Source organism: Trachypithecus francoisi, unplaced genomic scaffold, assembly GCF_009764315.1.
Source record: "Trachypithecus francoisi isolate TF-2019V2 unplaced genomic scaffold, Tfra_2.0 Lachesis_group5, whole genome shotgun sequence".
NCBI classification, from domain to species: Eukaryota; Metazoa; Chordata; class Mammalia; order Primates; family Cercopithecidae; genus Trachypithecus; species Trachypithecus francoisi.
This window is the reverse complement of record NW_022681470.1, coordinates 13,119,542-13,138,744: the sequence shown is the minus strand read 5'-3', so window position 1 is coordinate 13,138,744 and position 19,203 is coordinate 13,119,542. Positions and strand designations below refer to the sequence as shown.

The window sequence follows — 19,203 nt, the reverse complement described above, 5'->3', positions numbered from 1 at the left end:
GTCTCAAAAAAAAAAAAAGAAAAGAAAAAATAGGAAGAGTACACTCTAAAATAATGATAAAAGTATAGTATAGTGAACACTTAAACTAGTAACATAGCCATTTATTATCATTGTCAAATATCATGTACTGTCCATAATAGTATGTGCTATACTTTTATATGACTGGCAGCGCAGTAGGCTTGTTTACATTAGCATCACCACAAACAAGAGTAATATGTTGTACTACAGCATTAAGACAGCTACAGCTTCACTAGGAGATAGGAATTTTTCAGCTCCAGTGTGATTATGGGACCACTGTAGTATATGCGGTCCGCTGTTGACCTACACGTCATTATGTGGTGCAGGACTGTATTCGGATTCTTAGCCTTGGAATAACTGCTTACTTCATTATGTCTTCTAGTGTTGTCATGCCAAAACATTTACATAATTGAAATACATATTATCTTATTATAAATAACTTTTTAAAATTTAAATAGGTACTTTGTTGACATTAAAAAATCATGTGGGTAGGTAATGTTGTCTGTGAATTCTGTTTCAGGGTATTTTTGGGGCAGTACAAAAGAGATCATTGCGTCTGAAGTGGTGGAGAACCACTGGTCTGGACTACCAGAATTTAACTGGTCCTTTAGAGTTTGATGATTTCATGTCGGTTTTTAGTTTCTCTGATCTCTTTTGTAACCTAAGGTAAATATGGTAATCTCCTCAGCTATTATTACTCATAATTAATATCTGTAATGTTATCAATTAATAGTGGTTTACAGTGTCAAAATAAAAATAAAATGTGTAGATGAATGTCTAAATGTAACATTTTATTTGGGAAGCAAGAATTGCAGTTCAGGGCATACACATAGACTAGTCTTTGGTATATCCAAAGAACAAAGACAACAGTGGACTTTTTTCTTTTTTTTTTGAGAAGGAGTCTTGCTCAGTTGCCCAGGCTGGAGTGCAGTTGCACGATCTCGGCTCACTGCAACCTCTGCCTCCCGGGTTCAAGCGATTCTCCTGCCTCAGCCTCCTGAGTAGCTGGGACTACACCACGCCTGGCTAATTTTTGTATTTTTAGTAGAGATGGGGTTTCACCATATTGGCCAGACTGGTCTCGAACTCCTGACCTTGTGATCCGCCCACCTCGGCCTCCCAAAGTGTTGGGATTACAGGCATGACCCATCGCTCCTGACCTTTGTTTTTTTTTTTTTTTTTTTTTTTTTTTTTTTGAGATGGAGTTTCGTTCTTGTTGCTCAGGCTGGAGTGCAATGGCGTGATCTCGGCTCACTGCAACCTCCACCTCCCAGGTTCAAGCGATTCTCCTGCCTCAGCCTTTGGAGTAGCTGGGATTATAGGCATGCGCCCCCACGCCTGGCTAATTTTGTATTTTTAGACAGGATTTCTCCATGTTGGTCATGTTGGTCTCAAACTCCCGACCTCAGGTGATCTGCCCGCCTCGGCCTTCCAAAGTGCTAGGATTACAGGCGTGAGCCGCTGCACCTAGCCCTTTTTTTTTTTTCTTTTGACGCAGGGTCTTGCCCTGTCACCCAGGTAGTAGTACAGTGGCACAATCATGGCTTATTGCAGCCTCAACCTCCTATGCCCAAGCAGTTTTCCCACTTCATTTTTTGATTTTGTAGAGATGGAGACTCCCTATTTTGCCCAGGCTGGTCTCAAACTCCTGGGGTCAAGTGATCCTCCTGCCTCGGCCTCCCAAAGTGCTGGGATTACAGGTGTGACCCACCGTGCCCTGCCTAGTACGTTTTATAAAAAGGAGAAATGTTACATATTATTCTGAAAGAAAGTTCATTGGCACTAGTAAAGTTTTGGAGAGCTGGCTAGCAAGCTCTGATTGGTGAGTGACAGTGGTGGGTAAGATTAGTCTTAGAGTCAGAGCAGTTTGTTTTAGTAGCTATTAAATAAAACTGGCTTCAGGTTACAACAGGCAGTCTCAGCAACTGGGCTTGTAATAAACTGAATTCTTGGAGCAGGTGCTGTGTGCCCGAGTACTTTTTCCCCTTGGCCCCTTGACTCTGATTTCGTTGGGTATGACAAGAATGACCCAGTTTCTGTAATCAACTTTCACAAGATTTATCCAAGATTGATGGCCATGCACCAGTCACCTGTGTCCTTCCTAGGTACTCCTGCTCTCTACTTCTTGTCTTTTGGGGGAGTTGGGTCGAAATATGATAAGTAACCTTGAAATCCTCTTTACCTTGTCACCGTGTCCCTAGACAGCAGAGTGATTTTCAGTTTTTTTCCTTTCAACCTAAACTGAAGAGAATGCTTTGAACAGAACTTTGTGTGTCAGTATTCTGCCCACTCACCTTTTATTTCAGTGCTTCTGTTTCCAAGCAATGATAGGAGTTCTCTTTTCTGGTGAGAAATAAATCTTAAAATGTGACTTTTCTTCAGCACTGGGGAGCAGAATCTAGCTTTAATACTTAGCATCAGAGAGGATGTGTCTGTGATAATGGATATCTTAGGAAACGGATGGTTGACAATTTAAGAAATAAAGCCCTAGAAATAAAGGATAAATGTTGGAAAGAAAGGATAAATGTTTGAGGTGATGAATACCCCATTCACCCTGATGTGATTGTTACACATGGTGTGCCTGTATCAAAATATTGTTATGTACCCACAAAAATGAAAAATTAAACTGAAAAAAGAAAGCCCTTGATTTATTCATCTTTTGTGTGTCATAAGCCTGTTGTAAAGCGTTTTGAGGATCTTGGCTAAGCAATAATGGATTGGTATAAAATATTCTCTTGGTATGGTGTAATGTGTTAGAAGTTTTTTTTTTTTTTTTTTAAATCAGGAAATGTAATGATAGTATGTGGGCAGGGCTCATCTCTGTTCAAAAAGGTGGTAGCTCTGCTTCATTTTTGGAAGGCTTTCTTGAATCAGAGCAAAATCATAACTGTGTCAATGCACAAGCAGTCGAGGTGAATATTAAATTCAGCTGATGAGAGAAGCAAACAAAAAGAGCAGTCTACAGCAAGGTGCTTATCTACTGCACTGTTTTATTCACAGGAAAACAAACTCACTGGGTCAACTCTTTAGATGTTACAGCACTATACACTGCAGGAAAGCTGAGTTCTCCTCTCATGATGAACAGCTAGTTATGCAACCTTGCCGAACACTAAACATTCCTGAAACAAACAGAGTATCAAGATCAACAACATTTATTAGAAACTCCCCAGAGACCTGGCCTTTTCCAGTGGCTTGTATCCAAAGCTCTAGCAAGAAAGAAGCTTACTATGGAAGTCTGGGAGTCTGTTGGGGACCCTTTACCTTTGTGTAGTGTTGCCAGATTCAGCAAACAAAAATACCAAATGCATAGTGAACTTTGGATTTCAGATAAACAGCAGTTCTTTTTTTTTTTCTTTCCTTTTTTTTTGGTGTGAGACATGCATGGGGGCATACTTACTTAAAAATGATTTGCTGTTTATCTGAAATACAAGCTTAACTGAGCATCTTTGATTTTATCTGGCAATCCTGATGGGGACATAGGACAGAGTGAGTCTTGATAAATGGGTTTTATGAGCACGTCGTGTTTCCACAAGGGCCATGGGTCAGGATGATGATTTTGCCAGCAGCATGTGTAATTGGTGGGCAGAATGAGGAAGGAACCTGAACAGGCCAAATGCTTCCAAGAGAAACGGTTTTGGACACCCCTCCCTGTGTTCTTCTCCTCACCAACATTTTTCTCTTTAGACATGGTTTAGAATTTCAATGTTGGGATACAGTTTCTTAATATGTTAATCTAGAATCTCAGTGGAGTCCATGTAAATTATTATAGTTTACCTCTTGGAGATTTGTTGTTATCGATGGGTACCCATTCAGCTAGGATTTTTCATTATTTGTTCAGGCTGTTTTGTTTTCTGAGAAACTTGCTGGAAATGTCCCAGAAAATATTGATCCTTAGTGTTAGTCTTTGATCTGTAAAGGGCATAGCATCCGTTTTGCAACTACCTAACACCATTCCTAACTCTTCTATCATCTGTCTGCAACTCAACTCAACAGTAATAAAGATCTCTTCATGACTTCTTGTTTTTTTACCATGGTTTTAAAACTTGTTTATTTTTATTTATTTATTTTTTTTGAGACGGAGTCTCGCTCTGTCGCCCAGGCTGGAGTGCAGTGTCCGGATCTCAGCTCACTGCAAGCTCCGCCTCCCGGGTTTACGCCATTCTCCTGCCTCAGCCTCCCGAGTAGCTGGGACTACAGGCTCCTGCCACCTCGCCCGGCTAGTTTTTTGTATTTTTTAGTAGAGACGGGGTTTCACCGTGTTAGCCAGGATGGTCTCCATCTCCTGACCTCGTGATCCGCCCGTCTCGGCCTCCCAAAGTGCTGGGATTACAGGCTTGAGCCACCGCGCCCGGCCTTAAAACTTGTTCATTACCATTGTTTTAAAAAGTGTAGATTTGGCCGGGCGCGGTGGCTCAAGCCTGTAATCCCAGCACTTTGGGAGGCCGAGACGGGCGGATCACGAGGTCAGGAGATCGAGACCATCCTGGCTAACATGGTGAAACCCCGTCTCTACTAAAAAACACAAAAAACTAGCCGGGCGAGGTGGCAGGCGCCTGTAGTCCCAGCTACTCGGGAGGCTGAGGCAGGAGAATGGCGTGAACCCGGGAGGCGGAGCTTGTAGTGAGCTGAGATCTGGCCACTGCACTCCAGCCTGGGCGACAGAGCAAGACTCCGTCTCAAAAAAAAAAAAAAAAAAAAAAAAAAGTGTAGATTTAGGGCCTGGCTCCGTGGCTCAAGCCTGTAATCCCAGCACTTTGGGAAGCCGAAGTGGGTGGAGCACTTGAGGTCAGGAGTTCGAGACCAGCCTGTCGAACATGACGAAACCCCGTCTCTACTAAAAATTCAAAAATTAGACAGGTGTGGTGGCGGGCGCCTGTAATCCCAGCTACTTGGGAGGCTGAGGCACAAGAATTGCTTGAACCCAGGAGACAGAGGTTGCAGTGAGCTGCGATCATGCCACTGCACTCCAGCCTGGGTGACAGAGAGAGACTCCATCTCAAATATCAATCAATCAAAAGTGTAAACTTAGGACAGAAATGCAAACCATGGTATTTTTGTTTTGCATTATTTTCTCATTTATCATTATTATAAATATATTAGTTGAGCTCTTAGACTTTGTCACTGAAATCAAATAATGTTTGAAAAATACATTTTTCTATTTCTAGTTCCACCACCCCCATGTCACTCCTCTAAGGAAAACCAATACTATTTCATAAATTTTATTTCAGTATGAAATTTAATTTCTAAAATTTCAGATCTCACTATTTCATAAAACAAAATCTACTTTATTAATGAGACTCTAGAAACAGTTTATTAGATACAAAACTTATTTGTATACATTTACATAGATTGAGGCATATAAGCAAACAAATACAAATTGTCTGGAGCTATTTTTCTAACACCTAGTAACGTGCCTGAGGATTTATTTCACCTTCTTCCACATAAAGTATTTAACATTAATAATTAATAGTTAGTAAACACAAGATCTATTTGTATGTTGCCATACTAGAAAATTAAAGGAGGCCGGGCACAGTGGCTTAAGCCTATAATCCCAGTACTATGGGAGGCCTACCGGGAAGGATCACTTGGGCCAGGAGTTTGAGACCAGCCTGGTCAACATAGTGAGACCCCACCTCTACCAAAAATGTAAATAAAGGAGATCACCTAGAAGTGATCTTTGTAATTTCCTTCAGAAAACGCACCTCTGTTTAAACCACAAAACCTTATTGAAAATGTTATAGCTTTCATAAATGTTTAATTTTCAGTGGCACTGCTCTTGCTCTGCTATTTTTTGTTTTTTATGTAGGATCCCGTTTGATGCCTACAGTAGGACAAAAGCACAGCTGCTTTTTGTTTTTTTTCACCAAACTCCTGCTCGTCCTTAAAGACCCAGCTCAGATTCCACATCTCTTCAGAATATACTCAAGATTAGGGACTTTTTCTGTGCTATGGATCCTTTTGGCAGGCATAAAATAACACTTTTAAAAGCAGGAAATAAATATAGTACGAAGACAATCACGTTGAAATATAGTGATCAAAATATATTTTTAAAAATTGATATATGGCCGGGCGCGGTGGCTCAAGCCTGTAATCCCAGCACTTTGGGAGGCCGAGACGGGCGGTTCACGAGGTCAGGAGATCGAGACCATCCTGGCTAACATGGTGAAACCCCGTCTCTACTAAAAAATACAAAAAACTAGCCGGGCGAGGTGGCGGCGCCTGTAGTCCCAGCTACTCAGAAGGCTGAGGCAGGAGAATGGCGTGAACCCGGGAGGCGGAGCTTGCAGTGAGCTGAGATCCGGCCACTGCACTCCAGCCTGGGCGACAGAGCGAGACTCCGTCTCAAAAAAAAAAAAAAAAAAAAATGATATATACATAGAATATGCATGGGAAAAATGGCTATAGTAATATAAGTATTTTTTTATTAATCTTTATTAAATAATATTAAATAAGATCTACCAGTGGGTCTAATCACTACTGAATTTTGAAGCAATCATGAGAATAAGTGATCTTTTAAAAAATATCTGCCATGCCGGGTGCGGTGGCTCACGCCTGTAATCCCAGCACTTTGGGAGGCCGAGGCGGGCGGATCACAAGGTCAGGAGATCGAGACCACAGTGAAACCCTGTCTCTACTAAAAATACAAAAAATTAGCCGGGCGTGGTGGCGGGTGCCTGTAGTCCCAGCTACTGGGGAGGCTGAGGGAGGAGAATGGCGTGAACCCAGGAGGCGGAGCTTGCAGTGAGCCAAGATCACGCCACTGCACTCCAGCCTGGGCAACAGAGCAAGACTCCGTCTCAAAAAAAAAAAAAAAAAATCTGCCACAAGTGTAAATAGGAAAATATCTTTGATTTCCATTGGTGACAGAATGCTATAAATCTTACTCTAGTTTGTTGCCTGAACTTATGAGTAAAGATAATGTTGAATTTGGGCCGGGCGCGGTGGCTCAAGCCTGTAATCCCAGCACTTTGGGAGGCCGAGATGGGCGGATCACGAGGTCAGGAGATGGAGACCATCCTGGCTAACACGGTGAAACCCCGTCTCTACTAAAAAATACAAAAAAAAAAAACTAGCCGGGCGAGGTGGCGGCGCCTGTAGTCCCAGCTACTCAGGAGGCTGAGGCAGGAGAATGGCGTAAACCCAGGAGGCGGAGCTTGCAGTGAGCTGAGATCCGGCCACTGCACTCCAGCCTGGGCCACAGAGCGAGACTCCGTCTCAAAAAAAAAAAAAAAAAAAAAGATAATGTTGAATTTTGATAAGAAGTTAGTGAAAATAGCAACCCACCTTCCTCATCTGTCTCAGTTAGCTATTGCTGCATATCGTACATCTTGGAAGATTTTGCGCACAAATTTTAAAATAATCATTTGTTTTGTTTCTCCCCACTTCGAAATCTGTGACTTGAAGGAGTTCAGGTGTGGTTGTCTCTGCTGTGCAGATGTGGCTTGTGTGAATCCAGATGGCAAGTTCTGTGGTGGGGGATGCTAAGATCTTGCTCTTTACCTCACCTAGGCCAGGCCACACTGTCCTTTGAGCCCATGTTAGCATATGGCAGAGGATGTCCCTTGCCGTCCCCTGAACTTAGCCTTGTCCTGTTCATGGAGGTGAAACTGCTAGGCCTGGGTGGCCAGATGGACACATCTAAGCTTGCCCAACGTGGCATCCGTTTTTTGGTGGGGAGGGTAGGTGTGGTATATTGTCACCAAAGATGGCTGCCAGTAATGCTTCCCATCCTTATTCATGCATGTCGCTTCTCCCATGAAGAGGTGGAGTCTATTTCCTCTTTCTCTGAGTCTAGGCTGACCGATGACATGCTCTGGTAAGTAAGTGCAATGATGTTGTATCAGTAGTTCTGGGATTAGCCTTAAAGAGGCCTTGCAGTTTCTGTTTTCACTCTCTTGGAAGCCAGTCATCACCTGAGCTAAGTCTAACCCTGTTGAGAACAGGGGTTCAGCCAGACCGTAGCCATTCCAGCTACCTCCACCCAGGTGCTGATAATCTGAGTTGAGCCATCTTGGATGGTTCAGCCTCAGCCAGCTCCCAACTGAATGCAGTCACGTGGGTGACCACAGCTGGCAACACATGAATCAGAACAACAAAGCTCAGCAAAGCTGACCCACAGAACTCTACCGAGTATCACCTTAACGTTTTAAGCCACTGTGCTTTGGGGAGTTTTTATGCAGCAATAGGTAATTGAAACAGGTAACAATTTTATACCTGAGATTTATGTGACTTTTTCTTGTATATATTGATATTTTCTGCTAGTAAATTGTACATACTTCATATGATGAAATTATGTCATTATAATGGTATGGATAGGTCGGGAGCTTGTCTGAACAAGTTTGAGAGCCATTGGCTAGGTTTAGAGAGTATGACGTTTGACTTATCTCAGTATTTCAAAATATGTGGGGTTTTGTTTGTTTGTTTTTAGACGTAGTTTCACTCTTGTTGCCCAGGCTGGAGTGCAGTGGCATGATCTCAGCTCACCACAACCTCCGCCTCCCGGGTCCAAGTGATTCTCCTGCCTCAGCCTCCCGAGTAACTGGGATTACAGGCACCTGCCACCATGCCTGGCTAATTTTTTGCGTTTTTAGTAGAGATGGGGTTTCAACATGAGGGCCAGGCCAGTCTCGAACTCCTGACCTCAAGTGATCCACCTGCCTCGGCCTCCCAAAGTGCTGGGATTACAGGCATGAGTTTTTTTTTTTTTTTTTTTTTTTTGAGACAAGGTCTCACTGTGTTCCCCAGACCGGAGTGGCGTGGTGCAATCCTAGTTCACTGGAACTGTGAACTCCTAGACTCAAATGATCTTCTTGCCTCAGCCTCCTGAGTAGCTGGGACTATAGGTGCACACTACCATGCCTGGCTAATGTTTAAATTTTTTTTGTAGAGACGGGGTCTCGCTCTGTTGCCCAGGCTGGTCTCAACTCCTGATCTCAAGGGATCCTCCAGCCTCGGCTTCCTGAAGTGAGCTGCCACACCTGGCCAGTTTATTTTCAGTACTATTATATCAGATGCAGTAACTATACATAAAGGGCAGTTAGTGCTTGTGCCAGGCAATAAAGTAGATGGCTTATTTAATCTTTATAAATAACCTCTTTTGAGAGGGCTTTATAGATGAGATAATTTAGGTTGAGGTGTAAATTCAGCTGCCTGAGGTCACATAGCTAGTAAGTAATCAGCCAGGAGTTGAACCCTGGTTTGTGTTTGTATTGCCTCCCTCCCTTTCCCCCATCCTCACCCCTGGTTTTAAGAACATATATGTTAACTAGGATTTTTTTAGGAGAAAGCAAGTTTATTAAGAAAGTAAAAGGGCCAGGTGCAGTGGCTTACTTGTACTTCCAGCACTTTGGGAAGCCAAGGCAGGTAGATAACCTGAGGTTAAGAGTTCGAGACCGGCCAGGCCAACATGGTGAGAACTTTTCTCTACCTTTTCTCTTATATTTATAAAAATACAAAAATTAGCCAGGTGTGCTGTTGCACGTCTGTAATCCCAGCTACTCAGGAGGCTGAGGCAGGAGAAATGCTTCAACCTGAGAGGCTGAGGTTGCAGTGAGCCAAGATCACACCACTGCATTCCAGCCTGGGCAACAGAGTGAGACTCCGTCTCTAAAAATAATAATAATAATAATAATAATAATAAAGGAATAACGAATGGCTACTCCAAAGGCAGAACAGTCCTGAGGATTGCTGGGTGCCCATTTCTGTGGTTATTTCTTGATGATATGCTAAACAAGGGGTGGATTATTCATGCCTCGCCTTTTAAGACCATGTAGGGTAACTTCTTGACGTTGCCATGGCATTTGTAAACTGTCATGGCGCTGGTGGGAGTGTAGCAGTGAGGATGACTAGAGGTCACTCTAATCTCCATCTTGGTTTTGGTGGGTTTTAGCCGGCTTCTTTATTGCATGCTGTTTCATCAGCAAGGTCTTTAATGACCTGTATCTTGTACCGACCTCCTATCTCATCCTGAGACTTAGAATGCCTCACAAACTGGAATGCAGCCAGGTAGGTCTCAGCCTTATTTTAACCAGCACCTATTCAAGATGGAGTTGCTCTGGTTCAGACATCTCTGACATATTTCCCCCCTCCCTTTTACAAGAGAACCCTAATCCTAAGGGTTGCAGAGGGATGAAGATTTACCTTCTGTAACTTCTTTATGCTGAACAGGGGTGATGATGTCCCTGCCTAATTGTTGGGTCTCTTGCATTCAGGGTAGAGAGGAGCTCAGTTCAAAAGCATTGGTATGGCGAAGGCCATTCATAACTCTTGAGTTCCGACAAAAGGTGATATCTGGAAGATTACTAAGTGTTCAGTTTGAGAAAACATTTAGTAAGCTTATCCTGCATTCCTACACAAAGAATATAATCACAGTAATATATTTCACAACAGCAAAATAAAAAAAGTAAAATTATCCCAAGTAAACTAAATTAGAAGGTTTTCCATGAACTGGGCAGTTGTTGAAATCAAGCTAATAAGTAGTCGCTGGCCAATTCCGATATGTGCTCAGAATTAGAATAACATTACCCATCTCTCTTGTTTCTTCTGAGCAGCAGCCAGAGATCACTGGTTGGTTCACAGGAATAGGTGGGATCATTCTTTTGTGTTCTGTAGGCCTGTGGGACACAGGTCAGGAACTGTGTAGACAAGGAATGAGGTCAGTTTTCTCAAGGGGCTTTTATTGGCTCTATAAGTCAAGTTTGATTCCTTAAAGGAACGCACGCCATTCCAGTTAAAACCTTGGTAAAATAACCAGTTTCTCCAATTGTGTCCCGAGGTCACCCAGTCAGTGCTGCAGTCTATTTCCTTTGGGCTGGAGGGCAGGTCTCCTCAGTATCATCCTTTCTGTGGTTCACCAGAAAGATGTTACCGGAAAGGGGCCTGATCCAGACTCCAAGAGAGGGTTCTAGGATCTTGCAAAGGAAAGAATTTGAGGGGAATCCATAAGTGAAAGCAAGTTTATTAAGAAAGTAGGCCGGGCGCGGTGGCTCAAGCCTGTAATCCCAGCACTTTGGGAGGCCGAGACGGGCGGATCACGAGGTCAGGAGATCGAGACCATCCTGGCTAACACGGTGAAACCCCGTGTCTACTAAAAAAAAAAACTAGCCGGGCGAGGTGGCGGGCGCCTGTAGTCCCAGCTACTCAGGAGGCTGAGGCAGGAAAATGGCTTAAACCCAGGAGGCGGAGCTTGCAGTGAGCTGAGATCTGGCCACTGCACTCCAGCCTGGGCGACAGAGCGAGACTCCGTCTCAACAACAACAACAACAGCAGCAACAACAACAACAACAAAAAGTAAAGGAATAAAGAATGGCTACTCCATAGGCAGAGCAGCCAGTAAACTAGGCTTTTAACTTAAGAGATATGTTTAACTTACAGAAACAAACCACTGATGTGTGTGCATAAGCCATGAGAGAACTATGGGACTTAATTTTGCTACAAAAGAGAATTTAATTTCCTGCATAATCAGCTTCCCCCTGTTCCACGGAATTAATTTCATCAACATACAAGGTGGATATTTTCTCCTGTCTTAAACAGTCTCCCTCCTTTGACCCCTGTGCCCCTTCAGGACAAGGGTAGGCTGTACTCAGTCGCCTCCCAGTCTTTGGAACTCAAAGCCCCCACTGGGCTTTGCCCTATTGCCCCACCCAGACTGCTTGTAGGAAAGGTTATATTCATGTTGCTGGATTCAGTGGCCAGCCCTCAGCTGTTACCTTACCTGACCTGGTTTTAGCAGTGGACATGGTTGTTGACTTTCTTCATTGGCTTCCAGGACACCACACTCTCCAAGTTTCCCTTCCCCTCCCCTCCCCTCCCCAAGTTTCCATCTATTGCTCAGGCTAGAGTGCAGTGATGTGATCTTGGCTCATTGCAACCTTTACCTCCCAGCTCAAGCGATTCTCTTGCCTCATACTTCCAAGTAGCGAAACTCCAGGCACCAGCAACCATGCCCGGCTAATTTTTGTATTTTTAATAGAGACAAGGTTTCACCATGTTGACCAGGCTGGTCTCAAACTCCTGACTTTAGGTGATCTGCTCGCCTCAGCCTCCCAAAATGCTAGGATTATAGGGGTGAGCCACTGCACCTGGCCCACACTCTCTAAGTTTCTAACTCCCTCCTGGCGACTTCTTCCCAGGTGGGGGATTGGTTTTAACTTTTTGGGATCACAAGTTCCTTTTAGAGTCTGGTCATCACTGTGAACCCACATCCTAGAAAAAACTGTATGTATGTCTATGTTAACAAAATTTATCACAAATACTAGTTTTCATCCTTGTCAATTATGGTGACCTTTTTTTTTTTTTTTTTTGAGATGGAGTTATGCTCTTGTTGCCCAGGCTGGAGTGCAATGGCGTGATCTTGGCATTTTGCAACCTCCACCTCCCGGGTTCAAGTGATTGTCCTGCCTCAGCCTCCCAAGTAGCTGGGATTACAGGCATGCGCCACCATGCCTGGCTAATTTTGTATTTTTAGTAGAGATGGGGTTTCTCCTTGTTGGTTAGGCTGGTCTTGAACTCTCGACCTCAGGCGATCTGCCCTTTTCAGCCTCCCAAAGTACTGGGATTATAGGCATGAGACACCATGCCTGGCCAAAATTATGGGACTTCTAAGAAGGTCTGATTTCTTTCTTCAAGAGTTAATGGTTGTCTCCTGAGCAACATAGTGAGATGTTGTCTCTTAAAAAAAATACAAAAAGTGTTAGCTGGACATGGTTGCTTGTGCCTGTAGTCCTAGCTACGTGGGAGGCTGAAGAGGGAGCATTGCCTGAGCCCTGGGAATTGGAGGCTGCAGTTAGTTATGGTTGCGTCACCGCACTCTAGCCTAGGTGACAGAGTGAGACCCCCCCCTTTTTAAAAAAACCAAAGAACAAAATTAGGTCAGGCCTGGTGGCTCACACCTGTAATCCCAGCACTTTGGGAGGTCAAGGCTGGAGGATCACTTAAGGCCAGAAGTTCAAGACCATCCTGGCCAACATGGTGAAACCCTGTTGCTACTAAAAATACAAAAATTAGCCTGGGCGTATTGGCACATGCCTGTAATCCAGCTAATTGGGAGGCTGAGGCAGGGAGAATTGCTTGAACCCGGGAGGCAGAGGTTGCAGTTGAGTCAAGATTGCGTCCTTGCACTCCAGTCTGGGCAACAAAGTGAGATTCTGTCTCAAAAAAAGAAAAAAGTAATGATCGTAAGCTGAAATAGTGTTTGTATTTGTGTGTGTGTGTGTGTGTGTGTGTTTTGTTTGTTGTTTTTTTGAGACGGAGTCTCACTCTGTCGCCCAGGCTAGAGTGCAGTGGTGCAATCTTGGCTCCTTGCAAGCTCTGCCTCCCAGGTTCATACCATTCTCCTGCCTCAGCCTCCTGAGCAGCTGGGAATACAGGCACCCGCCACCATGCCCGACTAATTTTTTGTATTTTTTAGTAGAGACGGGGTTTCGCCTTGTTAGCCAGGGTGGTCTCAATCTCCTGACCTCGTGATTTGCCTGCCTCGGCCTCCCAAAGTGCTGGGATTACAGTTGTGAGCCACTGTGCCCAGCCTGAAATAGTGTTTATAATACAATTTTGAGCAATTTATAGAGTTCCCTGTTTCTTCTTCTTTTTTTTTTTAGGTGACAAAGTCTCGCTCTGTTACCAAAAATAAATAAATAAATAAATAAATAAAAGATTTTGTATATAATCCACATATATATATATATATATTTTAGATAGAGTCTCGCTCTGTCACCCAGGCTGGAGTGCAGTGGCATGATCTTGGCTCACTGCAACCTCCACTTCCCGGGTTCAAACAATTCTCCTGCCTTAGCCTCCCTAGTAGCTGGGACTACAGGTGTGCACCACCATGCTGAGCTAATTTTTGTATTTTTAGTAGAGATGAGGGTTTCGCTATGTTGGCCAGGCTGGTCTCAAACTCCTGACCTCAGGTGATCCACCCGCCTTGGCCTCCCAAAGTGCTGGGATTATAGTCGTGAGCCACCATGCCTGGCCACTCCCATGGATTGAATAGTTCTGTTTTTTCTAATGTGAATTATCAGTTTCATATTACTTGTTAGTTTATCTAGAGGGATTTAACATGCTTGCATAAGATCATAACCCTTTATGGTCAGTCATACTGATTATATATTATTTAGTATGTGATCTTTTATGCTGATTTTGATTTTTTAGCATATATAAATTTTTGGAGACCTTCAGAACATTGCATTTATGGCCTTTCTTGGTGGGTAATATTTTCTGTGTTTAATTCGCTGTTCCTTACCAGGCACCCAACAGGAGGATCCTTTATTCGTCCGAACAAGGTAAATTTTGGAACAGACTTTCTTACTGCAATTAAGAACCGCTATGTGTTAGAAGATGGACCAGAGGAAGATAGAAAAGAACAAATTGTTACACTTGGAAATAAACCTGTGGAGACTGTTGGTTTTGACTCTCTTATGAAACAGCAAAGGTAAGTGGAGTTTTTAACGGCAGAGCTGACTTTTATGGTTTTATTAAGGTTCAGAATTTAAATACACATGACTCTACATGGATGCTCACAAATTTGCTTCTAAATTGGTTTATGGTTCCACAAAAACTGAATAAAAATTTGAGGAATCCAAGGATTATTTAGGGAAATTAAAATTCTTTTTTTTTTTTTTTTTTGAGACGGAGTCTCGCTCGGTCGCCCAGGCTGGAGTGCAGTGGCCGGATCTCAGCTCACTGCAAGCTCTGCCTCCCGGGTTCACGCCATTCTTCTGCCTCAGCCTCCCGAGTAGCTGGGATTACAGGCGCCCGCCACCTCGCCCGGCTGGTTTTTTGTATTTTTTTAGTAGAGACAGGGTTTCACCGTGTTAGCCAGGATGGTCTCGATCTCCTGACCTGTGACCTGCCCGTCTCGGCCTCCCAAAGTGCTGGGATTACAGGCTTGAGCCACTGCGCCCAGCCTAAAATTCTTATGTTAGCACAGGATTGGTAGATTTATCCAGTTTGCAATTGAAACATTTATTGGCCCATCATTAATATTCACATCATATTATCTCGTGTTGACTAAGTAACAAGGCTGACATTTGGGTTCTTTTCTATTTCATGGTGATGGTAAGTTGGGAATGGAAACAGCAGTCTGATTTGTTCCCTATGCCACAGAGGGTGCTAGTGCCATCTAGTAATAGTAGGGAGTAGTTCCCACTTCTGGCCGCACATCTTCATCACCCGGGGAGCTGTGAAACATGAGGCATCTTTGGTCCCATCCCAGCTCTACTGAATCACAATTTTGGGATATGGGCTCTAAATAATGCATTTTATTGTATTGTATTGTATTTTTGTTTTTATACAGACAGGATCCTGCTGTGTTGCCCAGGCTGGTCTTGAACTCTTGGGCTCAAGCAATCCTTGGCTTCCCAAAGCACTGGGATTACAGGCGTGAGTCACTGCACCCGGCCTTAAAATAATGCACTTTAAAACTGCTGCACGAGAACATTCTCTTTTCTCTGAAACTGTATATTGTAACTTTGCACAAGGAGACTTACTAGTCATTCCAGTGAACTGCTTGAATCAAAGAGAGAGAAAGTTAATATTTACACAAAACCAGTCATGGCTGCACAAGAACTGGCCAGGCCTTGCAGCTTAACTACTGTGGTGAGTGACTTGGACGAGGCAGCTGGGTAAGGACCCCTGGTGGCCACTGTGAGAATCAATTTGTGGCCACTTGGAAGCCTGCAATATATTCTCTTTCAGTCTCTAAAAGAATTAAGCTATAGTTCTGTCCAAAGTAAATTTCTTTACTATCTTTTGTTATTGTTGTTATTAATAAAAGTGCACATGGGAACAATATTGAAAATAAATACATTTCTTGGTACATCTACTCTTTAGCATACATGGCCTCCATTAAAAAAAAACTCAGAGGCCGGGCGCGGTGGCTCAAGCCTGTAATCCCAGCACTTTGGGAGGCCGAGACGGGCGGATCACGAGGTCAGGAGATCGAGACCATCCTGCCTAACATGGTGAAACCCCGTCTCTACTAAAAAATACAAAAAAACTAGCCGGGCGAGGTGGCGGGCGCCTGTAGTCCCAGCTACTCGGGAGGCTGAGGCAGGAGAATGGCGTGAACCCGGGAGGCGGAGCTTGCAGTGAGCTGAGATCCGGCCACTGCACTCCAGCCTGGGCGACAGAGCGAGACTCCATCTCAAAAAAAAAAAAAAAACTCAGAGTAAATCAAGAGTTTTAGAAAAAGGAATAAATAAATAAATAAAATTTTGTTCTTTATAAAACAAAATACCTTGATTGTTGAGAATTTAGAAATTACAAATTGAACAAAAAAGTATGACTAATGCCACCACTTAGATTATAAGTATCATAAACGGGCTGGGTGCGGTGGCTCATGCTTGTAATCTTAGCACTTTTAGAGGCCGAGGCAGGCGGATTCACATCCACCTCTTAAGGCCAGGAATTTGAGACTAGCCTGGCCAACATGGTGAAACCCTGTCTCTACTAAAAATACAAACAATTAGCTAGATGTGGTGGTGTGTGCCTGTAGTTCCAGCTGCTTGGGAGGCTGAGGCAGGAGAATCGCTTGAACCTGGGAGGTGGACGTTGCAGTGAACCGAGATCGTGCAGCTGCACTCCAGCCTGGAGTGAGACTCTGTCTCAAAAAAAAAAAAAAAGAGACATAGCTATCACGAACAGTTTTTACTGTTGACCCTACTGATTTACTTGGATTTAAAGAGCTACATGCTTCTAGGGGTTAGAGTTCTTTGCTTTGTTTGTTCCCATGTAAAAAACAAATAGCTTGGGCAACATGGCAAAACCCTGTCTCTACAAAAGATAAATAAATAAATACAAAAATTAGCTGGGTGTCGTGGTGCGTGCCTGTAGTCCCAGCTATTTGGAAAGCTGAGGTGGGACGATCGCCTGAACCCAGGAGGTCAAGGCTGCAGTGAGCCATGATTGCACCACTGCACTCCAGCCTAGGTGACATAGTGAGACCTTGTCTCAAACGACAGACAAACGAACAAAAAACCCAGATATTTAAATATCTCTTACCCAAAATAAGCATTTTTTTTTTTATTGGTTAATCTCTTTCAGAGAATATTGTGGGCTCTAAGAATATTAACAAATTGCAAATGGATTTTCATCCCCTAGTTTATGAACAACTGTGTAACTCATGAATTTTTCTGTAAATGACCCTACTACTTGAGTATCATTGAATTTAATCATTAGCTAGTGTCTTTCTTGATTGAAAAGGTAAAATTTTAGAGATTCTGGAGCAATCTCGTATGTTGGCTAGAGATTAGTCAGTTCAGAAATTATGAGACAGCTTGGTGGAATGCAGCCAGTGTTGGAGTTAGGCTGGGTTCAGACGCCAGCTAAGGCACTTTTGGCTCTGACAGAAGTTAGAGATAGCTACTTATTGTTTCTAAGCCTCAGTTTCCTCAATGACAACATAAAACCTAAGATGTAAGTGCTGTTGTGAATAACAAGTGAGATCCTGCAATTAATGGTAGCTTTAGGAGTTTTTTTTTTTTTTTTTTTTTGAGGCGGAGTCTCGCTCTGTCGCCCGGACTGGAGTGCAGTGGCCGGATCTCAGCTCACTGCAAGCTCCGCCTCCCGGGTTCACGCCATTCTCCTGCCTCAGCCTCCCGAGTAGCTGGGACTATAGGCGCCCGCCACTTCGCCCGGCTAGTTTTTGTATTTTTAGTAGAGATGGGGTTTCACCGCGTTAGCCAGGATGGTCTCGATCTCCTGACCTCGTGATCCGCCCGTCTCGGCCTCCCAAAGTGCTGGGATTACAGGCTTGAGCCACCGCGCCCGGCCCTTAGGAGTTTTTTTTTTGGAGTCGAAACCTCTACTTTAAGCCACTGTCTTATCTCCTCAATAAAATCCAGCTGACCAGCTTTGAGATCGTACCACCAAGAAAAGACTCAATAAAGGAATCAAAAACAAATTTAAAAAACCATTATGTATGGTTTCTCTTGGAGATGGCTTTGGCTCTGGAGTGATGCTTGGATTGAGATCTGAGTCCTCAGCCTTAGTGCCAAGTTGTCCTGGCAAGGCAGGCTATTTTAAATTTTAGGGGGAAGGAGCGACATCTGTCGGACACAGTGTAAACTACAGTTTGAAGTAGTTGGCTGTTTCATGAGATTCCTGTCGTTCTTTTCGATGATGTCATAAGCCTACAAAGCTGGCTTTTGGGCGATTGCTGCGATAAAACACAAGTATTTATGTACATTTATCATGCATCAATAGAAATATTTGTTTTATAAAAAAGCAAGTATTTCTTAAATCAGTGTGGAACTGGAAATGGAGTTGGTGGCGTCCAGTCTGATTGCAGGGTTTGGGAAGTTGGGCAGTGCCCAGCAGACACTGAGTTGACAGGACATAAGTAATGATTAAGTTGTTTGGCCCTAACTACATACTTAGTTGGAACTGTGAGGTATTTATTTTGGCCCAAGTACCATGAAAAAATTACTGAAACCTAAGGACCCTGTGGTCTGAGAAAGTTTGGGACCCCTCTATCTTTGAATTCTGCTGCTGCCTTTTGTACCCTAGATTTTCTTTTTTTTTTTGTTTTTTGTGTTTGTTTTTGTTTTTGAGACAGAGTTTCACTCTTGTAGCCCAGGCTGGAGCACAGTGGTGTGATCTCGGCTCACTGCAACCTCCATCCTCCCAGGTTCAAGCGATTCTCCTTTCTCAGCCTCCTGAGTAGCCGGGATTACAGGTGCCCGCCACAATACCAGGCTAATTTTTGGCTTTTTTTTTTTTTTTTTTTTTAGTAGAAACGGGGTTTCACCATGTTGGCCAGGCTAGTCTCGAACTCCTGACCCCAGGTGATCCACCCACCTTGGCCTCCCAAAGTGCCGGGATTACAGGCGTGAGCCACCGCGCCTGGCCATGTATTTGTTCTTTTGTGACTGGCTTATTTCACCTAGCATAATGCACTCAAGGTTCATCCACATTGTGGCATATGTCAGAATTTCCTTCTTTTTTTTTTAAGTTTGCACAGTATTGTGTTGTATATCCATGCCACGTTTTGTTTATCCCTTCATTTGTTGATGGATACTGGGGTTCTTCCACCTCTTGACTACCAGGAATAATGCTGCTGTGAACTTGTGCATATACCGTGGCCTTTTAGAGATGTGAAGTCTGAGGCACAGAGGTGCTAATTCACTTCTCCAAAGCCAAAGGAGATGGTGGAATTGGGATTTGAACCCAGGTGGTCTGGTGGTAATT

General features: G+C 43.6%; 1 protein-coding gene across 12 annotated transcripts in view; it reads left to right on the top strand.

Moving 5' to 3' along the window:
* Positions 1-19,203, top strand: part of TBCE (tubulin folding cofactor E) — a 92,276-nt gene that overhangs the window by 42,225 nt on the left and 30,848 nt on the right. For 11 of the 12 annotated variants that reach the window (XR_004434427.1, XM_033200305.1, XM_033200300.1 and 8 more), the window contains one exon: positions 14,261-14,446. Coding sequence is in view for 9 of the 12 variants with exons in the window: in XM_033200300.1 (XP_033056191.1) it covers positions 14,261-14,446 (186 nt within the window). In the remaining 3 variants the exon portion in view is untranslated. Of the gene's footprint in view, positions 1-538; positions 685-14,260; positions 14,447-19,203 lie in introns of all 12 variants that reach the window. The other variant, XM_033200301.1, reaches the window with a different exon arrangement.